The sequence below is a fragment of the Homalodisca vitripennis genome, chromosome 2 (genome assembly GCF_021130785.1).
Source record: "Homalodisca vitripennis isolate AUS2020 chromosome 2, UT_GWSS_2.1, whole genome shotgun sequence".
Lineage (NCBI taxonomy): Eukaryota > Metazoa > Arthropoda > Insecta > Hemiptera > Cicadellidae > Homalodisca > Homalodisca vitripennis.
Window position 1 is genome coordinate 9,608,166 of NC_060208.1, and position 19,117 is coordinate 9,627,282.

Below are 19,117 nucleotides of genomic sequence, written 5' to 3' on the forward strand. Positions count from 1 at the left end.
CCCTTAAACTCAAGTCCTTGGTCAGCCATCACTTCTAGAAGCATGAAAAGGGTAGTTTTTTATCCTTGTTCGTGGACTTTCTTACCAATCCTCTTTGAATTACTCAGACTGGACTCTTACAACCTAAAACATCTTGGTGTTTAATCTTAGGTTTATGCGATCATAAAAGTAAACACTACCATACAAATTATCAGTTTACTAGCAATGGATCAATTAAAAAAACATACTGAATGTAATGTCAGTTCTTTAGTACAGTTCTACTTTGTTGATGGGCACTTGATAAAATTAAAACCTTTATTTTTCTATAACTCTGTAGAAAATATTAATGAGAGACAGATTATTGTTATGCAAAGAAGTATTTAAAACGTAACAATAATCAGTTCACAAACACTCTGAGTGAGAGAAATAAATAAATTTAAAAACTTAAGTATTTTACTTGAGTATTGTACTAACATAGATTAGTACAAAGGATCTTTATCGAACAAACAATCTATTTCAAATACATAGACCAAATGCAATACAAAATATGATGAGCGAATTAAAGAAGAAATACATTTTTGAAATTGAAAGGTGATTGATCACATTATGCAATTCTGTTTGATAAAACATCCAATAAAGTAGGAGGAGCATAAAATAAAAATCTACAGATCCAGACCTAGACGGTCAGAACTTGTGAAGAGACCGGACAGTCTACCATAACTACTGTTACATTCAGTGATCTACTGACCAGAGAACCGTCCAGACCAAGCAGCCGCTCCCAGGTAAGTTCCTCTGCTGCGCGATCCCACTCGATAGGGTTCCAGTTCGCCTCATCGCCGGCAGCGGCTGCATCACCTTCCGCAATACGCAGAGGCGGTATCTCGTCCCACTGTGGCGCGGCCGCGACAGCTGGCTCCCCCACCACCTGCAATGTGAGGAGTAGATATCACACCAACTAGGACAGCTCGGGGAAGAGTTCGTCTTTCCTTGCAGAAATGGGAGATATTATAAGGACAATTAGGGGGATAGTTTACCCTTCTTTACAGAAATGGAAATATTATGAGGACAACTCGGGGAGGGTTAGTCCTTCCTCGCATAAATGGGAGATATTACGAAGACAACTTGGGGGTGAGTTCGTCCTTCCTTGCAGAAATGGAAATATTATGAGGACAACTCGGGAGAGAGTTTGTCCTTCCCTGCAGAAATGGGAGATATCATGAGGACAAAACTGACAGGAGTTTGTAGTTCTTTGCAGAAATGGGAGATATTATGAGGACAACACAGACGAGAGTTTGTCGTTCTTTGCAGAAATGGAAATATTATGAGGACAACTCGAAGGAGAGTTCTTCATTCCTTGCAGAAATGGGAATATTATGAGGGCTACTCGGAGGAGAGTTCGTCCTACCTTGCATAAATGGGAGATATTATGAGGACAACTCGGAGGAGATTTTGCCTTTCCTTGCAGAAATGGGAGATATTATGAGGACAATTCAGGAGAGAGTTCGTCATTCCTTGCAGAAATTATGAACAAGAACGAATTTGTAGAATGACTTACATTTACATTTGCAAAGTAACACGTCCTCATGTCATTGAGTTACAACTGATACATCAAATTAACTGAGCTCCAGTCTTATTGAACGTCTATTGTAGTCAGATTTTTTTCAAGCCAACCAGCTGGGCAGACACCACCATGTGAGCTTTGGTTGGAAACCCAGGAAAGGAATATGAGTTAAGAGGATGGAAGTGCATATATACAATAAAGCCATGCGAGAAAGCGAACCTGAAAAGGTTGAGTTAGGACTGACACTAGTCAATCAACCAAATTATCTTGAAACATCAATTTAAATCTTTTTTATACAAGTCTTCTTTGTAAAGAACAACGATCTGATACATGAAAGCACATGCTTGGTTTTATAAATAAATCAAATTGTAGAAATCTATTGACAACTAACCCTAATAATCAATACTTTGATTTAATTTAACATCCAAAACCACAATACTGATTAAAAAACACCCAAGGTATTTAAGGAGCCTGTTCGACAATTTAAAATGTTGTCCATCAAATTGTGAACCTAACTTATATTCTTAAATTTACAACTTATTTACATATTTATATGGTTTATGCAAACATTTTCTTGGTTTGTGAGGGGAACTTGTGTGTCTCCACTCCATTGACTGCAATTTGGTCTTGCAGTTAACATGTTTCATCGCCAGTTACGATGCGATCGAGTAGTGATTCACCCTCTTTGTCGTAAGCATCCAAAATTGTTAACACTGCAGCCATGCGCTGGTTTTTGTGGACGTCGGTCAGGATTTTCAGTACCCATCTTGCACAAAACTTGTGGAAGCCAAGCTTATCAGTGACAATTTCGTAACTAAGCGAGAGTTCCGTTATGGTTAACCGTAGATTTTCTCTGACCTTTGCGTCAACTTTCTCAACAAGTTCGTCAGCCACTATGCTGGGTCTTCCACTTCGCTCTTCGTCATGAACATTTGTTCGGCCATTTTTAAACTTATTGACCCATTGTCGCACTCCACCTTCAGTGATAATGTTGTTCCCATAAACTTCACACAACTGCCACTAGATTTCTATAGGCTTACAGTTTTTGGCAGTCAAAAACCTAATTACTGCGTGCACCTCACAGTTGGCGGGATTTTCAATTGCGGCAGACATTTCAAACAGGCACTGTGACTAGATGCGTTACAACACGAACTTCCCACTAGCACGGCTGGATAGCCACTGAGCGGTGGGACACCAAGATGGCCGTGCTAGTTTTGTCCCTAGCGGCCACAGCGCAAAACGTAATCAACTTTCCGAATAGCCCTCGTATAAAACAAAGCCAAAGAAGACCTCTATTATATATTTGTCAATAATGCATATTTGTAATTTTAGAACATTCAGTCACTGAAACTACAAACAAGACCACAACCAAATCTTATCTGTGACCACAACCTATTGTATTGATGTTACCAAAGTATATAGCTGATGATAAAGTAATAATACACAGTGAAGAGAAAATTAGAAAATCAACTGCTAAGTCAACCTTCAGCTGAAGTTCGGCCACTTTGGTAACCAGAAGAATTGACTAAAACGCTTAAACAAATTGCAAAGAAACTTAAGCCAATAAAATTTGAACACACCATGTATGATTTAAAGTTAAAAACTAAAAACGTCGGCCGTAGAGCGACTGTCTTATATCCCTCCATTTTCAGCTATCACCATCCTATCCCCCATTTTGTTTCAGACAGGCTGCCACGCTGTGACTGAAAGTGCGCAAATTTGATTTTTCTCTAATCTGTCACTGTTGCAGGTAGTTACTAACATTATAATTTATGGTGGTGTTATTCAGTACAGGCTCTCAGGTATATGCTTAAGTTTTCTTGTGTATATATTCATCAGTTCTTATCAATGTGATTTAATCGCTACAAATTTACTCGATTTTCTTAATGTTTGTGCATGTTAAACAACTGTAGGTTATTTGACACCTGATAAAGATGATAAATTCCAATTATTCAAACATAGGTTCTATTTTTGCACCATTAACAATGGCAAATGTCCGAAAACCTGTTGTATCAAAATATAACAAGTTTACTACTGTACCCTGAAGTTGTGTTAAAAATAAGACACCTGTGTAATAAATGTTTTATAACTGTGTAAATGATGTACTACCCGGATAGCAAACACTAAAGGATAATTCTATAACAAAATTATAGTTCATACAGCAGAATCTAACGATGTGCAAATACTTGACAATATAAAGGGTTGCTATATAACAAAGTTAATTACAAATTATTAATTATACAAAACAATGATAAAATACAAACCATCTTAGTCACCAACACAAGCATTTAAACACATGCGGGTCCCAACACGTGACAAGGAGATTGTCAGAAATTTGTGTGATAAAGGCCTGCACCTATGACTACAAGCTTGTTGCTAAAATGTGCAAGAAATGCTGTTGCACAACTAGGAAGCCGGCTCAGATTTTCATAGCTTTTTCATCTGTTACAGAAAAAGCCATGATATAGTGCAATTTAAACTTATTACTTTGAGAATAAATTATAAGCAATACATGATTCAGGTGGCCTTGTGCATTGCTAATGCTTTGAAAAATTAGAATAAGAATGTATTTTAAGAAAATTGTTTTGACACCCAAATGTATTAAAAAATTATTATGTTTTATGAGTGAGGCTTTTTTACACAGGATAAGGTAATGGATCCAATTAAAACACTTACAAAAATATCTTGGTACAGTTTTTGTTACAAAAGTATTTCAAAGCTCTAACTTTTAATATTTATAAAGTATTCATATAAGTAATTTTATTAAACACAAAACAAAAGAGGTGTATTTTTATAAATAAATCATTTATACAATAGTTTTATAAATAATGTCCTAAAGGCTAATTTTGGTCTCGCTCTTCTAGCAGTACCGTTTGGTCTAACACCTGGCTCGTGCACCTGACAAAATGCCTGCAACTCACAAGATGACACCTTCCCTGCGGCTCTATACTGAGTAATTTTGGCTACTCCCACCACTCTGATTCTGTGCTACAAGGTGTCTGCCATAATAAACATGTTAATTCACTATTTGCACCATTGTATAAAGTAACGTTTAGGCACTCATTGGGTTAAATTAAACATGTATTTCATTTGGTTTAACTTAAAATTATCCGATTTTTATAAAAATATTGCTTTTATAATGTTAACCTTTCTAAAAATAACAGGATTTGCTATACTTTTGCCGCCGAATCTGAGTGCGTATTTGAGCAATAACAGACCACTAGTGAATATAACACAAACAATTATTACACGCAAAATAGATCTACACATTGCCACTAGACAATCCAACATTGAGATTTGTACAACTATCGGAATAAATTAATGAGTTAAGAGCTTTGTTAGGTGTCACAATAGGTCAATTAATAACATTACTTCTTCGTATAACCCTACAACGATTGCCATGTTCCGTAACCATGCTTCACTCATTATTTGGCTTTCCTTCGGCGCAGTCATCAAAGGGTTAATATGAGTCAGTCTAAAACTAAAATACCATAAATGTATGGTTAAATAAAAACGACCTGTGGTATTTATTAATTAAAATATTTTTTTATTTTCCTTATGTTATTTATGGCTGTTTATGTTGTCATTGATAGCTATTTCGGCAAAGGGTTTAAAAGTATGGAGGACTTTCTTTACTAGCTTTCACATATGGTGGCTTTTGGGAAATGTACTTTTTTCTAATGAAGGATCATCCACAAATTTTGCTAAGAAAGATCCTCAGTAAAAAAATGTTAAAATTATTTTTTCCTAATTTTTAAATCTTATTTTACAACAAACATAAACATATTTTAGTTTTATGTAAGTACCAAAATATTATATCAACCGGAAATATAAATAATATGTATGAGTTTTCTCCTGAAAAATCGTCAATTAAGAAGATGATTAGGTAGCGTATTCTCCTGTTGTAATCAGCAATAATTCAGTTTCAATTAACAAGGACAACATTTCATTATTTTTATTAAGATGAAAAGAACTGAAGCAGAAAGTTACCCACCTCATTTTGGTTGTTGAACATGCCAAAACCATTGTCTGGTGGATCCTGCGCAGGCTCAGCGGGTAGAGGTGGTGGTGGAGGGGGTGGGGGAGGGGCGGGCTGGAAGGGATCGTCCCTCTCAAGCCAGTCAGGTCCCCCACCGTGCAGTATCTGCTCCCTCAGCCACACGAGCCCAATGAACGAGAACAGTGTACAGGTAACCACGAAACAGCCGTGGAATATGTCTGAGGCTATGTTCTCTGTCGATAGCATATCCAGCGGCAATGTCAACACCTGAACAATGTATCTTATACAGAGATGCCCAACGTAGGTTATTACAATTTATAGTCTCATAACAACCCTTTCATAACAACTGAGGGCATATGAAACTATTAATTAATTTCGTCACAAATTCTTCTCTTTTCCTGCAGAAAGCTTGTTCGAAAACAACAGAAAATCTGTAATGTAAGCAATGTAAGCAAAAATCACATTCATTTAGAAAAATAGAATTTTTAAAACAAATATTTATTTTCTCCACTTTTATTTACATTCCAGTACATTTTCAGTACCTCTGGGTCATAAACTGGAAATGTTCACAAGGCAAAAACAATGCGAGTAATTTTTCTCAAGCAATATAGACGTCTATTAACTTTAGTAAAGGTGCAAGTATAACAATATATTAACATCGAACTTAGACATATAGTGATCATTTACAGAAGAGTGACTTAGATTTCAACTTCAATAATTTAGATGAAACCTTTTCATGTGATTTGTTGGGATATAAACTATTATGAAATGTACAATTTATGTTAAGGTAAATAATTTGATTTATATGGCTGTCACCTTTTTTGTGATCACTATAGCTCAGAAATGCTTCTGTTCACCATGATGACTAATTACGAGTAACCTACTACTCACCGAATCGACGGAACCGGTGAAGAGGCAGCGGTAGATCCGGCAGGCGGTGAGCGGCACGACGCCGAGCCACGCCAATGCCACCACAGTGTAATGCACCCAGTACTTGACTGCTGTAGCCACGCTGGCGAGCAGACCGCCCGCCACGTCACGTATGGGGAGCCGGCGGGGCATGTCGGGCGAGTAGATTGGTGTGAAAGAGAACCGGTGACCACACAATTCACAGTACTCTTTGCGGCTGTAACGCATCCACTGCACCAGGCATTCCTGTCAATTCAATCAAACTAAAATATTGTGACAAGTCAATGAAATAATACTTATTTACACTGTGCTACAAGATTCTGAGGACTAATACTGCATAGAATTCAATAAAAGAAAAACCCAGTTTAAATAATATGTTGTACAACGTACTGGTGTAGGACTTCCTGGAAAGTAATAACTGTCACACCTTTTTTAGGCAGCATAGCAATTGCCTATTTCTTGACATGGGCTTACCTCCAAAAACCACACATCTCTACAATGTTCGGCCTATGCAGAGTTAAATTCTCGACTGTAATTTTAATCACTGATTAAAAAGTGATTTCAAAATAAAGCCTGAGCTCAGAATAAAATTAATTAAAAAACTGTACTATAATGTAAAAACTAATTATTATGACAATTTCAGATTGTATAAATTTAAGAAAAAAATATATATTTTTTAAGTGTGTAAGTGTAATAAAACTATTTATAATTTTAAAATAACCCTTTTTCATGGTTCTACAAAACCAAAATAAAGTGATTTCTAGATGATAATAAAGTAGTGTTAAATTGTGTTAATGAGTCATTTATAAATCTTGTAAAATATTCCAGGTGCTAAGCACATTCAGGTTTTAAGCTTAAGTTTTTGTGGTTTAGGTATAACACAAATCTATGAATAAGCTGCTAATCATTTATAAATTACTTGTTATCACCAAGACAGTATTTAAGGACTATTTAACAAACACTGTAATCAATGTTATCACTACTTGGGTAACAATTGTATTGTTTGCTGTTCAATATGGTGAATGAACTGAGCTAAACTAAGAATGCCTCTCTTTCTATGCAATATTCAATTAAATTATTCTGGACTACATGAAACAGCACAAGTTTTTTTTTGATTGCTTATAATGAACTTACTAACAACAACAAAAAAACTTATGGGAAGGAGCATATTTATATTTCATAATATTTGTGATTGTGTACAACATTATTTAAATATATATACATATACAGGGTGTCCCAAAATTACAGGACCAAACTTCACCAAATTGTTCAGGACGTCAAACTGAACGAAAAATGTTATATAATGTATAGTCCTATCTTGCTTCGTTTACCTTAGATCGGCCATTTTGTTTTTTACATGCAATTAATTTTATTTTCAATACGGGTTTACCGATTTTGTTGAAACTTGGCATAAATATTGTGAACATGAACATAAGTTGTAAAAAAAATATTTAAAAAAAATCTTATATGTATTTTCAAAATGGCGGCCATTTAAAATATTAAAACTTAAATAACTTGAAAACCAACCGTTTTTTTTTTATGGCCGCCATTTTGAAAATACATATAAGATTTTTTTTTTAATATTTTGTTACAACTTATGTTCATGTTTACAATATTTATGCCAAGTTTCAACAAAATCGGTAAAACCCGTATTGAAAATAAAATTAATTATATGTAAAAAACAAAATGGCCGATCTAATGTAAACGAAGCAAGATAGGACTATACATTATATAACATTTTTCGTTCAGTTTGACCTGCTGAACAGTTTGGTGAAGTTTGGTCCTGTAATTTTGGGGCACCCAGTATAAACATTTATAGTAAATTAAAATTTTACACAATTAAGAAGTTGGTCTTTAGAGGAACTTGAGAATCAGATTTACCTACAGTGGTGAATTGAATTGAAATCAGTCCATCCACTAGCCATCTGTCACAGTTGAAAGTACATTTTGATCCAAAAAGATGAATTTATTATTATACAAGTTCTGAACGAGATGGTTTAAGGACCAAAATGATAGTGGGGAAGTGTATTTGTAGCATTTTACTCTACAGGGTGTTTAAAAATTTAGGACTAGCTACACATTTTCAGATTCTACACTGGGTTTTGACAAAAAATTCAATTAAGTTATAAATTTGAAATTTCAACTCAGTTTAACCATTAACTTGCTTTTAGAATATAAATATAATATATATAATAAAAAGTGTAACTTTTATGTACGCATATTGGCGTACCTGGTGAATCCATTTGATGCTTCCCGTGCAGATGCAGGGATGGAAGAGAGGACGGTCCGATGAGCCCTCACAGCGACATACTCGACATATGTCCTGGCCCTGCAAATCCTCCATGTTGGCCTGTCAACACACAACCACACCTTGTTACAAAAAGATTTCATTAATTCCATGCCATAACTAAATAATACATAATTACTTGAATCACATTCAATCCCTTGTACTGTCCAAGCAATAGAGACCAGGGGGAGTATTTAGTTCATTAGTCAATCTAGACAGCCACTTAGGGCAGCAGCCTGAGGGTGGGGGAGCGGAAAAAAGAAGAAAATTGACAAGATTGTATAAATTACTGTACTTCTAAGAGCAAACAAGTTAGCTAAAGCAATCTTTAAACCCAATTTTAATCAGATCAAGCATTACTTGGAAGTATTATGCCAACGTAAAACCTATGTTAAGTTATGTGTCACTATAAAACTATAAGAAACCTGATTAGTTGCCCTCTATGTGACAGTGCAGTGTCAGTGTTGTGTGCTGTGCGGGTGGTGGGGACACGTGTTGCAACGACATGGCTAGAAGTAGCTTTGAAGAGAAGATCATGACTTGACATGAATCATATTGCCGTGTCGTTGATACATCCCCATTCGTAATCTTGATTCTAAGTAAAGTTTGGAAATAAACTTATTGTAACTGAATTGCAAAATAGTAGTTTTTTGTTTTTATTTATTAATTTTATATCTGGTTTTGAATACACTAACATGCTACTGTTATATCGGTCATTAAAGTGTCATTGTGTAACCATACCATAGAAGAAGTTCTGTTTTTGTTGTAGCGTTTCTGGGTAGAAGGGGAGGGGGAGTGATCGAGTTGGTGGTTTGGGACAGTAAAAGTGTGTTTTTCCTAGGGTGCCAGAATGGTCTGCACCAGCCCTGATAGAAACAGCTAAAAAAATTAGGCAATCCCATGGGTTTGTCTATCCAACTTCGTTGCTTAGACAGAGAAAAATAAAAATACATAGTTAAATATTAGTGACAAAATTTTAGGCATTACATTTTTACTGTTATACTGAAGTCATTATTTTTCAATAGCAATGTAGGGTGCTACAATACCATCTAATAACACAATTCTAATCCCTAATGACAGAAGTACAACATGATATAATTAATAGGCCCTGGTAGCACTAGTACACAAATTTACTGATCTGGTAGTTATTCAACTACGTTCCTATTTAGCTAAGTGGTAAATGTTTAAATAGGTTGAGTTAATCTTTTCTAGTTTTGTAGTTACTTTATGTGCTTTACATTTTATATGAGTAAAAACAACATAATACTGAATAATTTAGATCTAATTATGTTTAGAATATGTAATAATTTAGAAAGAATCTAATAGTCCTTCTGATTCAGTTGGAAGAATTAGGTAGATTTTGTGAAAACTGAAATATTATTCTCAAGAGATTTACATATACCTATTATCTCGCAAACCGTTTGAGATACAACACAATTGTTAATAACAACAAGTTTAGGAAATGTTATGTGCATTCCAAAAGGTTCATAAATAAAGGAATTATTAATTATTTTAGTTTAATAATAATTAAGTGGAACAAAATGACGTAACAATTGGTCAATGAATGAATGTCAAGATATTTATACCATAAATTTTACTCCGAAGTTTGAACTTGTTTCAGCATTACTATTGCCAGTTTTTGGTGATAGAAAGTTCTGATGGTATTTACATGTAATGGATCTAACAAAAACCGTTTGAAATACAACAAAATTGTTAGTTACAAATGTTTAACAGTGTTTGATTTAAAAAAAAATAAGTTAATTTGTAATAAGGCTTGTTTAAGTTTGTAAATATTATATTTAGATTTATTTATAAGATAAACATTTAGTGGATATAATATTTGCCAAATGTTTCATTTAAGCAAATCCGCAACACTATCGAACAAAAAAAAACTGAAATGTCAAACTAAATTACGTCAACTTATTTATATTCAAGATTATCGTATGGTGAAACTATATTTTTATATTTAAGTTAAAAGAAACATAGGTATTTAAGATCATAGAAAATAATAATACGTTAGTTATGTTTTTATATCTACAGTATACGTGCATTTATGGACGGAACAAATGAGCATAGTCTACTTACTTCTTGGGCTACTACTTTAAAAGGTAAACATGTCTGACATCTTCTAAAAATACTCAAATAGATTACCAATTATCATCACTTCTTGTCGATACATGTATTCCACCAGTTTATCGCATTGTAGTCACTCTTGAGTCCTGTTTTTAATGATTTATGTATAGCTCTACAAACCAGATTCAATTGTTTAAGTGTTTACAGAAGATAGTGGAGCAATGAAGTTTGTATTGTGAAATAGTCATATCCTTTTGTATTTTGACCAAAATAGTCTTCAAACAAATTATGATTATCATTGTTCCTAATTTAACACGCATACCAATCAGTGAGATAAGTGAATCAGCATTTTGTTGATTATCTCAAGGCAAACATCCATACGGAAACTATCACCTCTTCTTTCTATTTGGGAAGTATCTATATTTGTGTTTAAGTCCATATTGCCTACCACCCATGTACCCTTTACTAATCTTCCCACAGTTATACTTTCTCTTTTGGAAATATCTATATTTGTGTTTATGTCCATAATGCCTACCAGGCGTGTACCCTCTACTAGGCTACCTCTACTAGTCTTCCTCTGTCTTACTATCTCTTTCCAATTTTTATTTCATCAACTTCTACTACTTAACTCCTTTGCCACCCAATAATTCCTCATTTTCAAATTTGTCATCTAACCATACAAAAATATCTGCAATGAAATTTCTGCATATACTGACGCCCATCACAACTGCGTTATTCATTACATAGTCATAGTTAGCTTAATTCCAACTAAAATAGTAGGTACATTATTTTTTATTTATTCATCAAACTAAACTTTGAATGTTAAAAAAAGTCACCTAGCTACGGTTTTTGTATCGTTCGTTTTGAATTGTATTGCAAAGAAACATATTTGGTTTCTACCTTTAACTCTTGTTTTTGTGTCATCACTACAAACTAGACACAGGATTTCAGGGAGTAAGATCATTATCTCGTGCCCATTAAAAATATTGTTCAGTGTTTAAAAGTATACTAACACAAAAAGGGCATGTTCATCGCCACTGTACTTGCAGTTATTACTCACTACACTACACAAATGATTTTACTTGGTTTGAATTAATTTTAACGCATTTTTTGCTAACAAAATATAAAATAAAAGCATCACCACAGCCCAGCATTAAATTTAGTTAACGCGCCAAACTATTTTTATAAACCAATGTCAATTATAGGTGTCGCTTGGACTGAATGCACTGAACCAACATCAACTATTGTTGACATGAACACGTTTTTTTTTTATTGTATTTAACAACCAATTGGTCTACGTTGTCGACTTATATTTTGTTTATCGGTGTACAGGACCGTTTGAATATTACACTGACCATATCATGGTCTCTGAGTGGGATAATTTTTACTAGTATTTTGGCATCCTTAACTTGGAAACTCCTACCTAGAAGTTTCCAGCATACGGATTCAACAAGGCGTTCAAATAGTGTGTTGTTGTCTGTTCTGTGTTGTAATGGATCGAAATCGTGACAGAATTTTATAATATATTGTGATTTATTAAATTGATAAAAAAAAAAAACAACAAGTAGAGTACGATAAGTGGACTACTGATTAATTAATTTGCTTCATCTTTCTGATAAAAAACATTAACTTATATTGTATGTATCAACTGTGATCACTTTTTCAGATAATAAAAATAATATTTTACTTCAAAATAAATGACTTTGTCAAATTCAAAATGACAATCAACTTATTGAAATTGGTTTTAAAAGATGATAAAATGTATATTTCTTGGCTTCAGATGTTAATGTGGTGCTGAAAAACCCGTTATGGGGACATCCACAGTAAGACATGTGGAAGGCATATTTTGAGTTGAGTGAATGTGGTTTTGTGTATTTTACCATCAACTGTAGTGACTTTTTAGACCCACCAACTGGTGCTAATACTCGTACTCAGACAGTCAAAAGCTCGTGTAGGGCCGTGAAACGAAGTTTAAAAAGTGATATTCCAACTGACCTGCTTACAGATCATCTCTTTGAGTCTTGTACAGAAGAGACGTATAGTTTTCATAAGTATAGAGAGTACTGAGGCATAATGGGGATGCTTTCAACCACTTCTTGGTAACGGTTAATCATTCCTACTCAGAAGAAAACATATAAATAGTTCCGAAACTTTCCTATTTCCTGTTCTAGTTGTTTGTTTGAACGTTATGGTTTCTTTTTTCTTTTTGGTATTGTCACTGTGTATATTAAACTAAGTATTTTAATTTCAAACTCAATTATTATTATGACTATAGATACATTTATATAAATTTTGATAGTCTTGTATCAATATTTAAGAAGGGTAACAACAATGAATGTGACAGTTATAGACCGATCTCCCTGGTCCCTGTCTTCTCCAAAATTTTTGAAGTAGTTATAAAAAGTCAGGTGAGTACTTTCTTTGAACAAAACAATATTTTTAGCACTAGTCAGTTTGGTTTCAGGCTGGGGAGGTCCACGATCGATGCAGTCGATGAGCTTATATCCTTCATCCATTCTAACCTTGAAGTGGGATTATCCACTGGTGCCGTCTTGTGTGACCTATCAAAGGCGTTTGACTGTGTCGATCGGGACATACTCCTGAAAAAACTAGAATTGTATGGTGTGATTGACCGTCAACAAGCTCTTTTCAGGTCATACCTCAGTGAAAGGTACCAAACAGTTTGTTCAAATGGAAAGTTTTCTGAATATTCTGAGGTTAAGTACGGGGTACCACAGGGGTCGGTGCTGGGTCCTTTTCTATTCATAGTTATGGTAAACGACTTGGTTTCTTTTGTAAGCTCGAAATCTGTAATGTTTGCTGATGATGCAACTTTTGCCACATCACGCTTATCAATCGCTTCCTTGCAGACAGAGACGGATAGTTTACTTATACAGGCGAATAACTGGTACAGAGCCAACATGTTTCTGATGAATGTAGAGAAAACAAAAAAAATTTATTTTTCTTTTAGTAACCATGGAAATAATGACAGTAGCCAAACGGTGAAGCTTTTGGGAATTATACTTGATCCAAAGCTATCCTGGAATCCTCATGTTGACTATGTGTGTAAAAAGTTGCATAGAGTGATTTACCTTCTAAGACACCTTAAACTATGCATACCAAATGATAGCTTAAGAATGGTTTATTTTGCATCTTTTCATAGCACGATAGCTTATGGTTTGCTTTTTTGGGGCAACTCCAGTGGCATAAACAGTGTTTTGATCACGCAGAAGAGGGCCATGAGAATTTTAGATGGGAGTGATCCCAGAGCTCACTGCAGACATATATTTGTAAAATTAAAAATATTAACAGTGGTAAATCTTTACATACTTTTTGCTTTGTTGCATGTTAAGAAAAATTTTACCAGCTTCACGCTTATCTTGCATGTACATAAAACACCACTATAGAAATAGAGATTTAATTAATAGACCATACACAAGATTGAGTAAGATCTTGTCTATGAGTTTGTTGGTATATCGCTTTTTAATAAATTACATTTAAGTGCTCAGAATGTCAGTGTAAAACGATTTAAGAAAGTCATGCATGACTGGCTTATTGAAAAACCTTTTTACAAACTTGATGAATTTTACAGTTCTGACATTAGCATGTTAATGTTTGAGTAGATATAAGTTACATGTGTATTTTAATTTTTACCTAAACTGTAGCTTATTTTGATTATCCTTTTGCCTATGTTACAATTTTAAAAGTATCATTTTTTCATGTTACGTTCACATGTTAAGTTAAATTAATTTCTTGCACTGGGTTGCACGTTTTGTTTGTTTTTTACATTGCTATTAGTCTACTTAACTTTTTAACTTAATATTATTAAAAACCACTTTTTTAACTTATTAACTATTGCTTTTAGCTATCGCTTTGATTCAACGGTATTATGCCCGTGATTTAACTATGAATTTACTGCACGATTGATTACCATTGTTTATATATGTAATGTATATTTATTTGAATGTAATTCTTGATCTGTTTTAACTTGCAAGTTGTAATTGCATCATATTGTGATGAGATCCATTGCGTGTAAATGTTTAAAGATCAATAAAGATATCTATCTATCTATCTATCTATTCAAAATACAAATATTGCACTGATGATACTAACTGAAATAAAAAAATCGGATCCGCTTATCTTGCTCTGCTCAAAAATACCACTATAGAAAATATATTCACTAAGATAACTATAGTTGACATCAGTCTATGAGAAAAGTAACTTGTTTTTATTATCACATTCAAAGTACGTTATAGACCAACAAACCTTCGACGTAAATCAAGGATAATTTATGAGTGAAAATTATGTTTTTCTTTACTGATTTATGTATACTTAATTGATGTAAACCCTAATTGATGAAAAAGAAAATTATGTTTATTTTAAAGTTATTCTGTGCGGAAGCCTATCTCATCATGCTTGGTTTCTGGTAGAAGACAAGTCTGATAGGACCAGTCTGTGAGAGACAGTATAAGTTAATGCAGCGATAAAAAACCGATCACAATACAATGCTTGTCAATAAAATTAAAACAGCTGGGTATTATTAGACATGTTTGTTTCAAGTCGAATGTTTTTGTATTAGTTACGATTTTCTAATCGAAAAATGCAAAGTGTCCAGTTTGTAGTGAAGGGATGAAAACTAGAATTAAAGGTGGAAATCAAATAGCGTTTTACTACAAAAGAAGTTAAAACAAACACAACGTTGTAAAAAACGCCCTTGAAAAACTTTTTTGAACATGCTAAATTTGGTATTATGAACATATTGAAAATCATGTACTATTTCAGATGCAATCAAACAAACTATGATATTAAAATTAATTAATGTAGTTTTGAGGGGATCAGTATGTGTAGAAATACCATTTCAGATTGACTAAAGTAATGGTAAATACTACGCTGCTCAAACATAGTTTAGCCTAAATAAAGTTTTGTTACTTTATATAATCTGATATAAATACATTTCTTTTACACATAAACATATAGCATCACTATTACACAATTTTAAGAGCGTAAAATGTAATTCAGTTCAACATTATTGCTCCAAATTAATTCAAAGTAAAAAAATGTGTTTGGTATTTGATTAAAAGCAGTAAGTTCAATGACGATGAACGTGGTGTCACAAGGAGTCACAAAAGTTTATCCTAGTAAACATTAAAAAGTAAATAAATTTTACATTGTTTTGTTTGTAACATTGGGTAGACTATGATAAGCGGACCCAGTTATTTCGAAATTATCAGGCAATATTTAATTATCATACCCATTGATATAATTAAACCAATAGCAGCTAATTTGAACAATAACTAAATCATCTGCACCAACTGTACGTATACATTTTCGTATTTTAAACACAGTTGTTCTATAATTAACTTTTTATAGCCTAAATAAGAAAAAAATAGTTTACTTTAGATAACTATATAAAATAACACTAAAAGATTATTTACTGCCTTTCTCGGTTTTAAGATGTTTGTTTTGTTATTATGTTTTCTTTATTACTTAAATGATATTTTTCTTGTCACCTGACGTAAGTTTATTGTTTGATTAATTGTTATGGTTCCATATTATTCATGACATTAACTTACGTATTTATTGAACTATTTCTATTAATTTGAAAAATGTTACTTAATTTAGTACTTTAGATTAGTTGATATGATAGGTTTTTATATCAATATTGACAAACGATATTACTTAATCATAACTATTGATATAAGCAACTGATACTGATCTTGACCAATAATTAAATTGTATAAATACTTCTTCATGTATTAAACACATTATCTTTTATAGACAATAACAGACACTCGAAAGCTCGTGGAGGGCCGTGAAACGAAGTTTAAAAAGTGTCATGTCAGCCGACCTGCTTGCAGATCATCTCTGTATTTGTACAGAAAAGAGAAGTATGGTTTTCTAGAGAGGATGCTATCAATAACTTCTTAGAAGTGGTTAATCATGCCTATCCAGGAAACATACAAATATAGTTAACATATTTCGTATTTACTGTTATACATGTTTGTTTTATTGTTATCATTGCATTATTATTTATGACTTTTTCCTATTTCCAGTTCTAATTGCTTGTTTCATCATTATAGCTCCTTTATTATTTATGAGATTGTCACTATGTGTATTATATTAATTTCAAATACTATTATGAATATGGAAATGTTTATATGATAGATAGACTCGTATTATTCGATATACGAATTTAAGTATCGATGATTATACTAATCGATATAAAAACTGGGTCCGTTAATTGTAATCTACCCCAAAAAACTATTAACTAGCAAGTTGTAATTTAAAAACAACAATTTCCATTACTATCATAAATTTTTACCCCAATAACATATTATAAATAACTATACTGTTATATGTATACTGGGTTGAGTATTTTCTGCAAATGCAAATTGGCTACAAACAGGCGAGACTAAACCACAAATTATGCAATTACGAAATCATAGTTACACCATTTTAATTGTATAAAACAGTACCAAGGTAAATAAAACGCAAAATTGATTGATGATTTTGATAACAAAATTAAATGCGTTAATGTTATAAGCATGGAATGGGACCTACTTACCATCTTGATAGAATTAATGGTAGCACCAGCACATTGCCGAATAGATAGAAACAGCTATTGCTAGCAGTGTGGAAAATAACAATAATGATCCAACATCATACCCACTTTGAACGCAGCACAATAAAAATTAAAATCAATCTTCGTATACTATTAAAATCCAGAATCACGATTCACGTATGTAAATGTACACTAACCTGTCAATGAAGGAAAAACTTGCAGCTGCTGTTTATCACTGCTTATTCGATAACGTTGAAATCAACAGAAAAAGATACTGTAACAAACAAGATTGCTGTAATATTATGAAATTGTAGAATAATTACATTCCTCTTCGTCTGAGATCAGAGGAATGCATAAGGTTTAATTTTAATTTATGGTCAGTTACAAACTCATTACCCTTGATTATGAAACCTACATTGATTTTTTTATTAAGGCAAGTATACAATTCCTGGGGCGCATCTCCAAATATTTTTCTTCGACAGAATATTCCTGTGTATAGTTGACAACTTAGAAGATTTGGAATATGTCTGTTGGTTATCTTTTTATGTTTTAATGTGACTGCAGCATAATATTACGGTCATATAGTATCTTTTTATCATGCAGTCTCTGTTTGTATGAACCGCATTACAACACGACATTTTAGCGGTGTCTGGTTCGAAGGTCGTGAGGAGATGTATTTGTGTTTCATGATGCGAGAGTGGTCACTTCATTAATTAGCCAGCATTCAACTGCGTTGGTGATTGTAGGTCATCAGGGAGAAGGTGGCCCGTTAATATCTTTTTATTGTACAGCATGCTTTATGTGCTATTATATAAAGAAAAATAGTCTACAGTTGGTTACATTTAAAATTTCATTCTTCAATTTAGAAGAGATCAACAAAAATTCCAGTTTAATTCTTATTTAAGATAATAAAAAGTAGTTATAAAACGTAGTAACAATGATACTTAAGTTATTTCAACAAAAGTAACTATACTGATGCTATCTAAACGTTATACAATTTGACGAAATTAAAACAAATATCAAATAATGTATATATTAATAAATGTCATACTGTGGCTTTATGTATTTATTTGTACTGTTCTGTTGTGTATGTCGGGTTTCTCAGACAGAGTTTAAACAATCTAAGGAACTATTTAGTCGTTGAAGGCATCTATTTTTAATGTAGAAGTGATAGATACAGGCACACCAAAATACAACTAAACAATGCTATTCTTGAAGTAAGCAATAAGTTACTTGAACAATGTGTTGTATAATTTTTGCAAAGACGAAACATTCAGATTTCAGTCAACAAGTATTGGAGTTGCAGTATTCAAACTTTAAACTTGTTTTCCAGACAAGGATAACACACAAGTTATAGATTTGTATCAGTGTAATTATGCATTGTAAATAAATTCTGCGTCTTTGCAAAGGAAATTGTTTATTATTCATTTAGTATGACAAATCAATTTTAATTGTTATTGTTTTTCTGTATATACAGTATTTACTTATTGTTCTTCTCAAATTTAACAGATAGTAAAGATATTAAATCTTGTTAATAAAATGTGACGAAGTAAGTCATAAAATAGTACAAACAGGGAAACTCACACTTGCAGTCGAGCTGAAAAAGACATTAGCGCAAAATATATTTGAAAGAACGAAAGAGAATTACATTAATCAATTCAAATTATTAATTAATTATTTAGGATAAGTACAAATTTTTAAAATTAATTTCGGAAGAGTGTTTCTAAAAATCAAAGCTGGGCTGCC

At 33.0% G+C, this 19,117-nt stretch overlaps 1 protein-coding gene across 2 annotated transcripts in view; it reads right to left on the reverse strand.

Moving 5' to 3' along the window:
* The window catches only part of LOC124353523 (E3 ubiquitin-protein ligase MARCHF6), a 31,186-nt gene extending 13,596 nt beyond the window's left edge, over positions 1-17,590 (reverse strand). Inside the window, exons 1-5 of one of the 2 annotated variants that reach the window (XM_046803402.1) lie at positions 17,569-17,590; positions 8,680-8,799; positions 6,432-6,695; positions 5,535-5,807; positions 728-904 (exon numbers count right to left, since the gene is read on the reverse strand). In XM_046803402.1, coding sequence (XP_046659358.1) covers positions 728-904; positions 5,535-5,807; positions 6,432-6,695; positions 8,680-8,793 — 828 coding nt within the window. In that variant the 5' untranslated portion in view covers positions 8,794-8,799; positions 17,569-17,590. The other variant, XM_046803400.1, reaches the window with a different exon arrangement.
* Positions 17,591-19,117: the final 1,527 nt, after the last annotated feature.